This window comes from Carassius gibelio, chromosome B20, assembly GCF_023724105.1.
Source record: "Carassius gibelio isolate Cgi1373 ecotype wild population from Czech Republic chromosome B20, carGib1.2-hapl.c, whole genome shotgun sequence".
NCBI lineage: Eukaryota > Metazoa > Chordata > Actinopteri > Cypriniformes > Cyprinidae > Carassius > Carassius gibelio.
Window position 1 is genome coordinate 13,128,792 of NC_068415.1, and position 13,610 is coordinate 13,142,401.

A 13,610-nucleotide genomic window follows, 5' to 3' on the forward strand; every position below is an offset into this window, starting at 1 on the left:
GTTAAATAATCCTATACAGTAATTCATTTAATACCTAATGTCAGTTTTACCAAGAAATTTGTATTATAGAATACTGGCTTATAACATTTGAAGGGTAATACTACATTACAGTAAGTAGATTTATATGTGCAGTTATAATTGAGCTACAGCACATTTTTTGTGTAGTCAAACTACAGACTTCATCTGTCCTTTAAATATTAAATTAAATGCATAAACATTTATTTGAAGGGTTAAATGCATGTTGCACGCTACCTGCCTTTTAGAGGATGTGGACAGTGCTGAGGTCAGTTTTAGTTAGATTAATATTTTAACATGCTTAACAAAGCCAAACTACGTCTGTTAGTACGACTGTGTTTACATGATATTTGAAAAAGATGAATTATTATATTAGTATGACTTGTCAAAGGCGAGTAAACATATTATCCTCATGATGCATATTATGTTTAAAAATGGTTATTCACATTTGTTATATAAAAAAAAAACTGAACAAACAAATGCCCTAATGTAAAGTGTGACCAAAAGAAGAAGGGATGAGAGAAGAGACCTGGGTGTGTCTGATAAATGTTTGATGAGTGCTAATGCAGCACTGCAGAGCAGAGGCTGGTGAAACATAGCATCACAGCATTAGCTTTGGTGCACTGCTCACTCTCTTCCTTCTCTCTCTCTCTCTCTCTCTCTCTGACTGCCCCCTTTGCCTTGGTTACTTGTGCTGCTGAGTCATACAAACAGAGTGAGACAATGGTTGGAGGCACAGAAGATGCAGTGCAGATGGAAAGATCCATTCATAAGCATTAATATGAAATAATGGATGACAAAGTAACATAATAGGATAGCAGCTTGTCATGCTAAAAAGCTGTGAGAAAAGAAAAGTGTGCACAATGCAGTTTTGAAATACCGTAGTATTTGAATTAGCATTAGCAGAATTAGCATCGTACATTCGTAACCATAAAACGTATTGCAAACAAAATGCTGATGTGCTAGAGGTGTTATTTTTTTCACACCATTTTCCTTTTTGTCTTGCAGTCTGCATGTGAAAAGCAGTCATATGTCTGGGGCACAGAGTTTTCCAGAAAGCAGTAAGTGAGTGGCAGCATGGAGGACACCAAGTGACAGTGCTCTGTACCAACTCCCAGAGCAAGAGACTCAAGGCCAATCTCCCTTCTCTCTTTCTCCTTTAATCCATCCATTCATCCCTCTTATCCTTTTCCAAATTCCCCATAACTCAGCTGCCATATCACATGGTCTCTCACCTCACTGGACTCATTGAGGGATGCCCCATACCCCCAGTTTTGCCAAACTGCATCATATGCCATTTTCCCACCTGTAACCTTTTGTGATGAGCATTTTCTTTTATATTATTAGTTCTCAGCAGTCTGTCGAATGGAGAGTTTATGAATGTTTGGTTCTTGAACGAGCGTACATGTGTGTCTGAATGCAGTCGGAGGGTTGTGTTTTGTATATTGTATTTATAGCTTAAGATATTCTCTTAACCCTCAAAAATGTTCTAACCTTCTAAAACAACCATTGAAGTCATGATGTCATGCTGGTGTAAAACTACAAAATACTTAGACAAGTAATTTTAACAAACATGGTACAGATACACCCTGTACAGCTATAGCAAATGAAAAAGTGCATAATATGCTGTGGCTGTAATGTGAAAATGAGGTAAAAAAAAAAATTCAGTTCAGTTGACTCTGAAACAAAATATCCCGCCATTTTCATCTCCATTCTTACTGTAGATAAACCACTTTTTCGTCCCTTACTGTGAAATGTTCTTTTTGTTACGTATGTTTATCATGTACAATCATAATGAACGATTTCACCATTAATGTGTGACATTTGAGATTTTAAGAGTCTGATGTTCAGTTTGATTTGCTTTTAGTGGCACTCTGTGAAAAATAGATGCTCACGATGATGACACGCCTGCATGAATAGGGAACTTTTAACTTTTAGAAAAGGCATATTATGGTCCTCAACGTACATGTGCACTTCACTGTTTAACAGCCTTAGCGAATGCATGTTTCAACACAAAAAATGCACCTGAGGTTAAAAGAAAATTGTGAAATAGTTGTGCGAGGAGAATTATGTTAATGCAATGTATTGGTAAACTATCCAACACAGGTTATACGTGGTGGTTTTAATTCACAGATATGTGGGTATTCAGTAATGTAGTGTTGAATATTTTTTTGCATTCCTAATCTCTTTATCAAGGAATGTTGTTTCTTTGAAAGACATGGTAGATGCCTTACTGTCAGTTTGTTTGAAATGAGTATATATAGCCATACATGCAGACAGGATAACAAGGAACGCATTTCAAAATCAAATGTAAATTAAAGGCGTGTATTTGGATGAAGATGGTGGCAAACTGTAAAGGAAAATTTAGTTCAAGTAAATTCAGGTTGCTTTGATCTCTAATAAAAAAGTTGTTTTTTTGTTTTTGTGAAAGTGCATATACCAAAATTCGAACAGTCGAAATGTGTACAGGTTATCGTTCAAAAAGTAGGCAAATGACTGCACAGGGTGCATTATCTTGAATAATAATAAAAAAAAAAACCAACAGCTTTGCTACTACTGTCAAGCTTTGAATGAACAGCCCACTCACATTCTTTTTTTTTTTCGCGTTTTATAATACAGTCTACTGTGAAGCTCCTCTAACATTTGTACAAATTGTATACCTATGTACCTTAAGTCATATTGTAATATTAACAAATAACCAACGAACGCATTAAGGACCGTTATATAGCAGTAGCATGAGCCTCGCCTCTTTTTGTATTCTTCAAGCTGTTAATAGTATGGGTTCAAAATCATGTCTATATTTCATTCAAATAAAGCTAGTGTAAATCAAGCCCGCGTTCTCCTTGCCCTTTGTTCTGTTTGTGTGTGTTGCTAAGTGTTTCGGGAATAGAGAAAATACAAACTAATAAGTATATATAACTCAACTGGATTTGGGTAATATTTAAGCGTTAAAATTCCAGTTTTTGCAAGTACATACAAAACCCAATGGTGCCATCTTGTGGCTCACACAACCAGACTTAGGATTTAAAAAAAATAAGTAACTGCTATTTTATTAAAAGATTGGCACATTTTTTTAAACATTTCCTATGGCTTCACAAATGCTGCATTTATTTGATAAAAAATATAAAATAGTGAAATATTGGAATTAAAAATATATTTTATAATATCTAATTTGCTGAAAAAAAAACCTTTTGAACAGTAGTGTATATTCAGAAAAGAATGACACAATTCAAAACATAAGGATTTATTATCATCATTCACAACGAAAAGGCAAAGGAAGTATTTTTTCCAGAGACAACGGTTCATGTTCCTGAGGAGCGAGAGATCACAGTATGCGTGCCTTGGCTTTGGGGTTTGTGCGTTTGAGGGGGCACCTTCACCCTTCCTCCCTAAAACTGCCTCAATGAGTTACAACTTGCATATATACAAATAATAAAGAGTTGTATCAATACTAAAGGAAATAAAAGGCATGACTTTGCCTGATGTATGATTACAAATAAGAAAAAAAATTACAATACAGCATTAAAAAATAAAATACAATAAAAATAATAATCTTGTAACAAATTGAAGCAAATGGCCATGAGCTCTAATTAACTATTCAGTAGTAACTTAACTCACAGTGCTCTTACAATAAATTCCCACCAGGTGTTTACCAAGAGAAAGACAAATGAAATATTTAGCACTGAATGTAAATCAGCCTGGTTGTAAATGACAGAAGTTTCCTGATGTAGCACAAGTATAACGAGTAAAGTAGTCAGGGATCTTTAGTAGATATCAGTGCTTTTACAGCATGACCTCGCTGTCAGTTTCATTAAAACAAAGACAGCCAACGCAGAGATGACAAATACACACACTCACACGTGCTATACTCTAATGGATAATATTCAACAATATACAACCTCTGAGATTATAAAATTCTTTGTAAATAAAGCACTGTACATAAAATTAGAAAAAGTTATATAAAACTCAAAAATAAGGAATTTAAGAGCATATTCAAGCAAATGATTTCATGGAAAAATCAAATTGGAAGAAAACAGAAACAGCTCTCTTCAAACAATGTTATGTTATACACACACACACACACACACACACACACACACACACAACACGTGTACGACTGGCCACGGTGTTTTCTAAATTCACACACACCATAAAAACTTTGATTAAACACAGCACAACTGTAAACATGTTGAACCACAGTGAGAGCAACACAACCAGATTGCTGATGAACAATTGTACAGCAAGGATGTTTATCATTTAGGTGGCACTGGCACACAATAAAAACACAGTAATAAACTGACAAAAGTGGAAAATTAGACTAATATATTGTGGGTCACATTAACAATAGAAGTGATGTTAAAAGGTAATCTGGCACTGCATGAAGGTTACCTACAATTACACCTTGCTCTTGCTAACCTTCAGCCTCAGAAAGAAAACTTTGAGATCTGTGGAACTCCTCGGAGGCACTGGAAGATAAAGTTGACTTTGATCCTCGACCCTTTGCTGTACATTTCAGGTAAGTCAGATACTGCATGTCTGAAACCAGTTGAGGTAGTGAATACTCGTCCTAGACCAGGACCCACATTTAGCTGCTCAGAAAATTACTTCTTTTTTTTTTTTCTCCAAAAGAAATGTTGGTGCTGTACCCATGAACTAATCATTTTGTGGCTTTAAAATGTTTAATTCTCCGTTAAGTTACCAAACCAATTTAAAAAGAGGTCCACGTCTGGTCTGCATGGTGAAAAACACAGGACTTCAGCAGTTCACTACATCCTTTTCCTGTAGAACGTTAGGCAGAGGAAGAGCTTCAACCACAAATTTTACTACAAACTTTAACTACAAATGACACGAGTAGTCAATAAAACCCTTGAACGCAATACAGAACGAAGCAGGAAATTGACTCATTGGACTAATCCTCCTGTAAATCTGTTATAAATATAGTACATGAATGCATCTGTTAAAAAAGCAGAAAGTAAAAGTACTTTTCAATAGAAGTAACCCCCCCCCCCAAAAAAGAAACAATATAACAATTTTCCATATGTAGCTTAACTTCGAATCATAATTTACCCACAAATGCAATACAATTTAAAAAAATAAAATAAAAATAAAAAAACACAACAATACTCTTAAGTAAATGGACGTGAATCTATTCCACAAAGACTTCCTCAGTTTTGATGGGCGTCATCAATGGCCCACCGTTGGATGAATCTGAGCCATCGTCTTTGGCCAGGCTGTCACTGTTCAGTCCACTGACGCCCATATCTCCAGCCGCTGCACTCGAGAGCACACCCTGGTTGAAGCACAGGTGCTTGATCACTTCATTGGGGCTGGAAAAGGTCATTTCACACACATTGCATTTGTACGGTCTCCCAGAAGAGCCGAGAAACAGCGCCTCCATTTGGCTGGAGTCATCCGCGGCGCACAACTCCATGCTCTGTCGGTCCACCATGGTGTACGCTGGCTCCGAGCCCAGATTCATGCAAACGTGCCGGGCCGCCTGGTTGGCCCGACAGAAGCTCTTGCCACAGGCGCTGCAGCGGTACGGTTTTCCCGTATGGATGTACATGTGCTCTCTCCAGTGGCTCTTCTGGATGAATTTGCGGCCACATGTGGAGCACTCATATTTCCTCCGCTTCACTTCCCGCTCCATGTCAGTCGCACCCTCTAGATTGTCGATATCAGCGATATCGGATGGAGGTGGAGTGTCCGCCTGGGACTGAGCGGTGCACAGACTGACTGCGGTTGTTGTTGGGACAGGCATGGCGGTTTCAGGATGTGGCGAGTCTTTTGAGTACAGATGTTGCTCACTGTCACTAGCAGCGTCCACGATGATGGGAGTGACTGCAGTGGCTTCGCTGCCTCTGAGGACTTCTTCGACCTCTGGCGTAGCGGCACCTCCAGTCGGCATGGGGAACGCCGCACTGACGGACTCTAAGACCAGGGGGAGCATAGCCTGGGAGTGTAGAAGCAGGTGCTCTCGTAAGGCTCCTCGCTGGGAGAAGCGGCCCCCGCAGACGTGGCACGTATAATGCTTCCTCATAGAGGAACTTCTTCTCATGATGCTGGGCTTCACATGTAGAATGGTGTTAGCGCTAAGGGAGCAAGACGGGGCTTCACCTGCAGATGTTTCCATCTCGCCGCCTTCCCTCACAAACTGACTGGTGCTCGCCGACGCTTCTACCTCGGTTTCAGACAGAGCTTGCCTGTGCTTGGATACAGGCCGCATCAGTGAGGTAGCTTTGTTTGTGGTAACGCACTTCCCATCAAGCAAACCGCCACCTTCCAAGTCGAACGGCGAAGAGAGATGCGTTCTTGCAGAGAGGCGGTTTGTGAGTGGGGCCTGTTGGTCTGATATCTGAATGCCATAAAGAGAGGACGATAGGGGAAGGCTGACCTCATGATGTGCCTGAGCCGCATGGCTAGCCAGACTTGCCTCCTGAATGAGAGGGTATGCATGGAGGAACTTGACGCCCTGCTCCAGGCGAGCCGGGTCTATTAGCTGCGTCGCCAGTTTTCCGGTGTACATCAGATTGAGGAGGTAACTGAAGATGTCGGGCTGAATGTCAGCAGGCTTCAAGCGAACACAGTCACTGGTTGAGAGACCATTGAAAGGCAGTGTTTATTCTATAGAAGTACTTTAATACCGATTTAGTTTATAGAGAATGATATATATATATATATATATATATAGTGAATATGAACATATTTGATAGAAAGAATATACAGTAATCAACATTTGCAGTGGATCAAAGACGTTCATCAAAGATGTCCTAAGACAAGAATGGTTATTGTTTTAGGACAGCTTTGATTATAGGTTTTGATCCACTTCAAATGTTGACTAATATATATCTCAATAACTCAATCTTTTGGTTATCAATTACGGAGCCCTACACCAATATTGGCACGCCTTGGTAAACATGAGTAAAGGTGGCTGTGAAAATAAATCTGCATGGTTTTATCCTTTTGATTTCTCATCCAAAAAATTCCAACCGATCACTGAAGTAAAACAATTGAAATTGTGGAGAAAACTCTTATGAGTAAAATATCTCTGAAGTTAATGTTCCAATTTATATTTTCTAGCACACCAGTGTGACTAGGAGAATTAACTTGTCCAGCCATAGTTACCTGTTCCACAGGATTATAAATAAGAGGAACACAACAAGGCCAAATTCCCTTAATCATCCATCACAAGGAGTAAAAACTAAATTTGGTTCTGATGTGCAGAACAAGATTGTTGAGCTTCACAAAATAGAAAGTGGCTTTAAGAAAAGAAAAACAGTTTCCACCATCAGGGCAATAATTAAGAGGTTCAAAAATCATCTAGAGAGGTTACAAATCTGCCTGGAAGAGGACATGTCTATATCGTTCTAATATACAAAGTGAGGAGGAGAGTTTGAGGGGCCAAAGACTCTCCAAGGACCACAGCTGGAGAATTGCAGTGATTAGTTGAGTCTTGGGGCCAGAAAGCCTAAAAAAAACAAAATCAAAGTCATACAGCCCTTACATCACACATTTTTTAGGAGGGTTTCAAACTCCAGCATATTCAGTTGGAACTCCAAATGGCACTAGCTTCTACGGTCAGAAAAAAAAAAAAAAAAAAAGGGGGGGGGGTTTAACAGCAAACCCACCAGATGGGCTATTACAAAAAAACAAAAAGGCACCACACTAGTGGATCTTTAATGTTGTGGTTTTTCTGCCAGAGGTCCTGGACATCTTGTTCGGATGCACTGCATCATGGATTGTATCAAATACCAACAGATATATATAAAAATTTATAATAATAATCTAAACCTGACTGACCCACTGTCCATCAGCACAGAAAATCAGCACAAACAAAAAAGAAGGTGTCACTTAACACAAAAAGGAGCTTCTACGATGGCTGTTGCAGTCCCCAGATCTGAACCCTAGAGAAAAGGAGTGGGGCGAGCTGAAGAGAAGCAGTACATGGAGCTGGGAATCTGAAGCATCTGGAGAGATTCTGGAGGAAGGTTTGGTCTCAGATCTCTTATCAGGTGTTCTCCAAACTCTTCAGGCATTATAGGAGAAAACTCAGAGCTATTATCTTGGGAAAAGGATGTGCAATAATTGGATGCCAATAATTGTGGCCAACATGAACTAGAGAAAGATTTCACAATTAGATTTTCTCCCCGCTTTCAGTTGTTTTACTTCAACTGATAGGTTAGAACTTTGTGAATTTTTGGAATGAAAGCTCAAAAAGGATAGACAAAGCAGATTTATTTTCACAACAGCCTTTGCTCATATTTACCAAAGGTGCCAATATTAGTGGAGGGCACCGTATCAATATTGGCCATTTGTGCAGTTGATAACGGTGCATTTTCTCAAGAACAACTTACATTTAGATTAATGTTTGTTACTTTAATCATCAAGGTTGGAATACACAACATGACTTTTGCATTATTACAGTCTGGATTAGTCGATGCTTGTTGCCAAAAGGAAGAGCCAGTCTGCAGATTTTAAAAGAGTAAAAAATAAAGTAAATATAAATGAAAAAATTATGCATTGCATGATGGGCAAAGATTCAGAGACACATTTTTTTGCTTCACCCTATGATTGGGTTAAGTCCGAGGTTATAAAACATGTATGGATCCTTTAAGAACACGTGGTGTCATGTGACTCCTATCAATGAAGTGCATGTTAATGCATGAGTTTGTTGTGTTCAGGACAACATGAAAATCTGGTAATGCGCAATCCTAAATCATTCAGTGTGGATCAGATTTGAAAAGTCATGTAGTGTATTCAAGCCTTTTTCATACTGCACATTATAAATGTTGTGATTCCTAAATTTACTTAACTTTCAAAACAGATGATTTTAGTTTGTAGTGTTTTAGATATTCGATAGATAGCATCACTTAGAATATAAAAGGGATAGTTCCCCAAAAAATGAAAATTCTATCATTAATTACTCATTGTCATATCGGTTTAAATCTGTAAGATCTTCATTCATTTTCAGAACACAAGTTAAGAATTTTTTGATGAAATCGGAGAGCTCTCTGACCCTCCATTGACCGTAAAGGCCCGTTCACACCAAGAACGATAACTGTAAAGATAACGATATTAGCATCCACACCAGCGAACTATATTGTCTGTGTATTCTAAGCGGACGCATGTCTGCTGCTTTAAATTCTCGAGCTCATTACAGCAGGATTGATTCTGATTGGTTGGCAATGTTTTTATCGCACATCAGAAAAAAAAATCGTTCTGAAAGAGATTCCAATGATATAGTTTCTCTGTGCCTTTATCGTTATAGCTGTGGTGTGGACTCTGCTATTCTTTAATATTGAGAACGATTTTTAGAAATATCTTTATTGTTATCTTTATAGTTTATAGCTTGGTGTGAACGGGCCTTTAGGCAACTTCCACGATCAAGGCACAGAAATGTATTAAGGACATCGTTAAAATATTCCATGTGACATCAGTGGTTCAACCGTAATTTTAAGAAGCAAAAAAAATAAATAAATAAATAAATTATTCAGCAATTGAATTGTTCCTCCTGATCACCCTAGTGCCATTTTATCACAAAATGTTCTACGTCAACAGCACCACAAACATGCAATGTTTACGTGCATAGAAAAGCATGTGCATGCATTGTGATACTCTCCAAAGAATGATTGAATAGTAATTTTTTGGTTTTCCCTTCCAAACAAATGTGTTCTCATAGATTCGTAAAACTACGGTTGAACCACTGATGTCACATGGACTATTTTAACGATGTCCTTACTACATTTCTGGGCCTAAGAACACTTCAATTGGATTGCCGTCTATGCAGGGTCAAAGAATTTGATCAAAAAGATTTATTTCCCAATGATGAATAAAGGTCTTACAGCTTTAAAATGAAATGAGTGTAAGTAATTAATGACAGTTTTCATTTTGGGGTGAATTATTCCTTTAATATTGGCCGTTAATTAGATGTATCATAAGAATTATTATCAGCTCAGAGCTCACCATATCAACACATTCAGTTTAAACATAAAACTGACTTTAAAAACCAGACATAAAGCCGTTACCTGTCCTGGTGTATAAAGAGCATTCTGAAGTAGTTCGAGAATGCGGCCAGTACAGCCTTGTGTGCTTTGAAAAAGACATCACCGATGGCGACCGTGCAGTCGCACAGGAAGCCAAACTCCCTCTGCGCGTTGAGCTGCTGCAGAAGGATAAGACCATGATTGGCCAGCTCCATACTTCCTCCTACACAGAAAGGGCCAGAGATGACAGTCAACTTCCTGTCTACTACAGACCACAATGCACAAGAAGAAAAAAAAGAGAGAGAATGAGTAAAAGAAGGCTGTTAAGTTGTCTGTTGATATGGACTTAATCAGCAGTGAACTGCCGGAAAAAAACAACAACAAAAAAAAGTTGATTCCAACACTTTCAAACCAAACAATAAGCTAAACTCTATGACACACTTGTATATTTTACCCGGAAGGCTACTATTTCTCTTAGTAAGAGTTTAAATGTAACATTTTTAACCCCAAGTATAACCCTTTGGCACACAACCCTTCCCACCATGATTTAACTTAAATGAACGGTGTTGCTTGTTGGGAAGGTGTGCTGTAGCTTTAAGTGACTAGATTTAATTACGGCGCTTTTAAAGCAGTCCATACAGAGCTTTTAAGGCACAGCATTTAATTTATTGTGCCATTTTCTTTATACTGGCAAATCTACTTCCCACTCATATTTCAGACTAAGCAATTCCCTTTGATCGAGCTGAAGGAAGGCTCTGCTGATTATGGATTCAAGATATTTACAAACAGAATGGCTCTAAGTGGAGTGGTTTTCATAATAACCCCATTTAATGTTTTTTTTTTATATTCTCCCAAGATATATCTTCAAATATCTGAGACCAGTTATAATCTAGGAACACAAGTATATTATCTGAATAAAACTTGATTCTAATATAATATCCATTAGCGACTTTAAGGCAACTAACTTGTTAGACAGTATAAAAACAGTCAGACTACCATCTCAACACTGCTACCCTGACAACATGGTCCCAGCAGAGCAGTCAGATGGTCACACATGGATCACACATCTGATGCAACCTTTGAACACTGAACCCTGAGGTTATTAACCCTCATCTACCAGAACCAGCTCAGCTGCCTCCATGTCTTGAATGTCCATTGGCCTAAAGGTCAATGACAGGCTTTGTGTCACATGACTCTCTCTTCAGGCAGCATTCCTGAGGCTACTTCCTCTCAAACCCTCGAGTGGAGAACAGTCTACAAGTCCACAAAATCTACAGACTCATTACCATGGGTTGTAATGTCACGTAGCAGGGCATAAACACTGCAAAACAGGCATTTCTTAATTTAAGTTTAGCTGGCACCTTTCAATCATAAGTTTGTTTTTCCTCGGTCTTCTACACATACGCATGCAAGGCATTCTCTGATTTGATCCTAGAATAAGTCAATAAATATACTGGCCAGCAATGAGGTGAATCACAATATTACAAAGTCTGATTTAAATGGATTCCAGAACTACAATCACATGAGGCACTGCAAGTGACATTTAATTAAAAACCAAGGGGGAAACTATTGATTATAAATTTTTTTTGCAATGCAAATACTTATGTATTTATTTTTAAGCAATAATCTGATTGGTGGACATTTCCGTTGTTGACCTGATGTTTATTTATAAGATTTAAAAAAAAGAAGAAAAAGAAGAAAAAAGTAGCTCACAGTAGAGATGTATTGGGTTATTGTTAAAAGATTATTTAATTTCCCACATGAACATGTAGTTCCAGAAAGACTGCGGCCCACTGCGGTTCATTGCATGTGGTCATGTGATGTCAACATAGCAGCACCTGAGGAAGTACAATAAAACAGCCTTCTCTAGTAGACAACATTTCTAAAGTAATGAATAGTCTGTTTAATCGATTTGAATTAGACCAACTTCTTGAGAGAAGCTTTGAGTCACCCAGCATTCAGCAACCATCGAAAATTGTTGGAATACAGAAACAGCGCATGACGGATTTTATCCTCGTACATTTATAAACTGTTTACAAGTGTTTCCTGGTACCCAAATATAATATATAGCTTTGCAGTTCCTCGCAAAGAGATAACACGCCTAACTTCAGTTCTAATTCATTCGCCACAGCTTCGACTTGTTCTCATTGTGGGTTTGTAAACTAGCTCCTCCCACCACGGAGACACGTGGAACGGACAGATCTCCCGCAGAGACCGACCACTTCCGCAATCTGTTTTTCTTCGCAAATAGAAAATAAACCGTCAATAACTGAAACGTGCTGACTGATACGATCACGCGCAAACGCTCCCTGCTCGATAAGCGCATGATCCAACGACCTAATCGTATATATATAGCCGAAAATTCACAACCATAACAGCGATATAAACCCAATACGAAGGTTAGCGAGCATCAGGGACGAGAAGCAAAATTAAACGAAGCTTCGTGAAACGGACACACACACACACACACACACGGGGGGAAGGGGTGGTCATCGAAGAAATAAACTAAACGAAAAACAACAAATACATAAATTGAGCGGCAAATGATAAAGGTTGATAGGTGTAAGCACACGTACCTTTCCTCCGCGTGAGTGTGTGGAGTTGGGTGAGTTGTTGTCTGTTACCGGGAGACTTGTCCGTTGGGCTCGCAGCTGCTCTGTTCCTCTAAAACGCAGCATTGGCGGCGATGGTCGTCGGTGTTTTCCGGTCGGGTTACGTTACAATCACATGACTGTCTAAAAGGGCTTAAAACAGCGGTTGTAAAACCCACTTCCCTGGGATGCCAAAACAAACCGTCTTCGGCGCTAAGAGCCGCCAAATGTATGCTGTATTGAACGTTACGGGTGTCGTTCTCTTCATGTGTTCACGGTGCGGCGGAGATGAATGTGAAGTAATCACTCAGGGGAGACGATCGTTGGTGAACGTTACACATAAACGGATTTTAGTGGAGTTGGATAGCCGTAGGTCACGCTACCCACCCCCACACGAAGATAACATATCGAGACAGATACACGCAGAAGGGCTATTTGCATTTCAGTTGACAGACCGCACTTTTACAGCCAAGAGAAATGAGCTCACGAGAAATGCGCGTATTATTTGGAGCGCGATGATTTCACACCCACAGGCTACTTATAAACTTAATGAGGCTTATTATTGGTTTAAATACATATAATCAGAATTAAATGTAATTTCAACAATATATATATATATTTATCCCCGTATCCTTTGGGTTAAAACAATATAAATATATTAAAACTAATAAATATATATCGAAATTAATAAGACACAAATATAATGTTGATTTATTCACTCATTAATTAGTAAACTAATAAATATGTGACTTAATTTTAAGTATTAAATAAATCACAAAATTAATTAAAAATGACTGACTGTTTTTTTTTCGTTTAGTTTTTTGTTTAGATTTTAGTTGAGTATTTGCAAGTTAAGTTTTCCTGTGCTTTTATGTATTTGCAATAAATGTTATTAAACATTTTTATTAGTATTTTATTTTTCTCACTTTTACTAAACTCTTTAAAAGACACCTGTCTATATGTTTATACCACAATAAAATACATTTCATATAAATATGGTGAATAAAAACATTTCCTTTTA

At 38.3% G+C, this 13,610-nt stretch overlaps 2 protein-coding genes across 3 annotated transcripts in view; one reads left to right on the forward strand and one right to left on the reverse strand.

The window, feature by feature from the left end:
• Positions 1 to 2,845, forward strand: part of akap12b (A kinase (PRKA) anchor protein 12b) — a 33,460-nt gene extending 30,615 nt beyond the window's left edge. For both annotated transcript variants that reach the window (XM_052586203.1, XM_052586204.1), the window contains one exon: positions 1,024 to 2,845. The gene's annotated coding sequence lies outside the window, so the exon portion shown is untranslated. The remainder of the gene's footprint in view (positions 1 to 1,023) is intronic.
• A 398-nt stretch (positions 2,846 to 3,243) lies between these two features.
• Positions 3,244 to 13,068, reverse strand: LOC127983972 (zinc finger and BTB domain-containing protein 2). Its single transcript, XM_052586418.1, has 3 exons — positions 12,575 to 13,068; positions 10,041 to 10,221; positions 3,244 to 6,605 (listed from the first exon to the last, which is right to left on the reverse strand). The coding sequence occupies exons 2-3, from the start codon at positions 10,211 to 10,213 to the stop codon at positions 5,162 to 5,164; spliced, it is 1,617 nt and encodes a 538-aa protein (XP_052442378.1). The 5' UTR covers positions 10,214 to 10,221; positions 12,575 to 13,068; the 3' UTR covers positions 3,244 to 5,161.
• Positions 13,069 to 13,610: the final 542 nt, after the last annotated feature.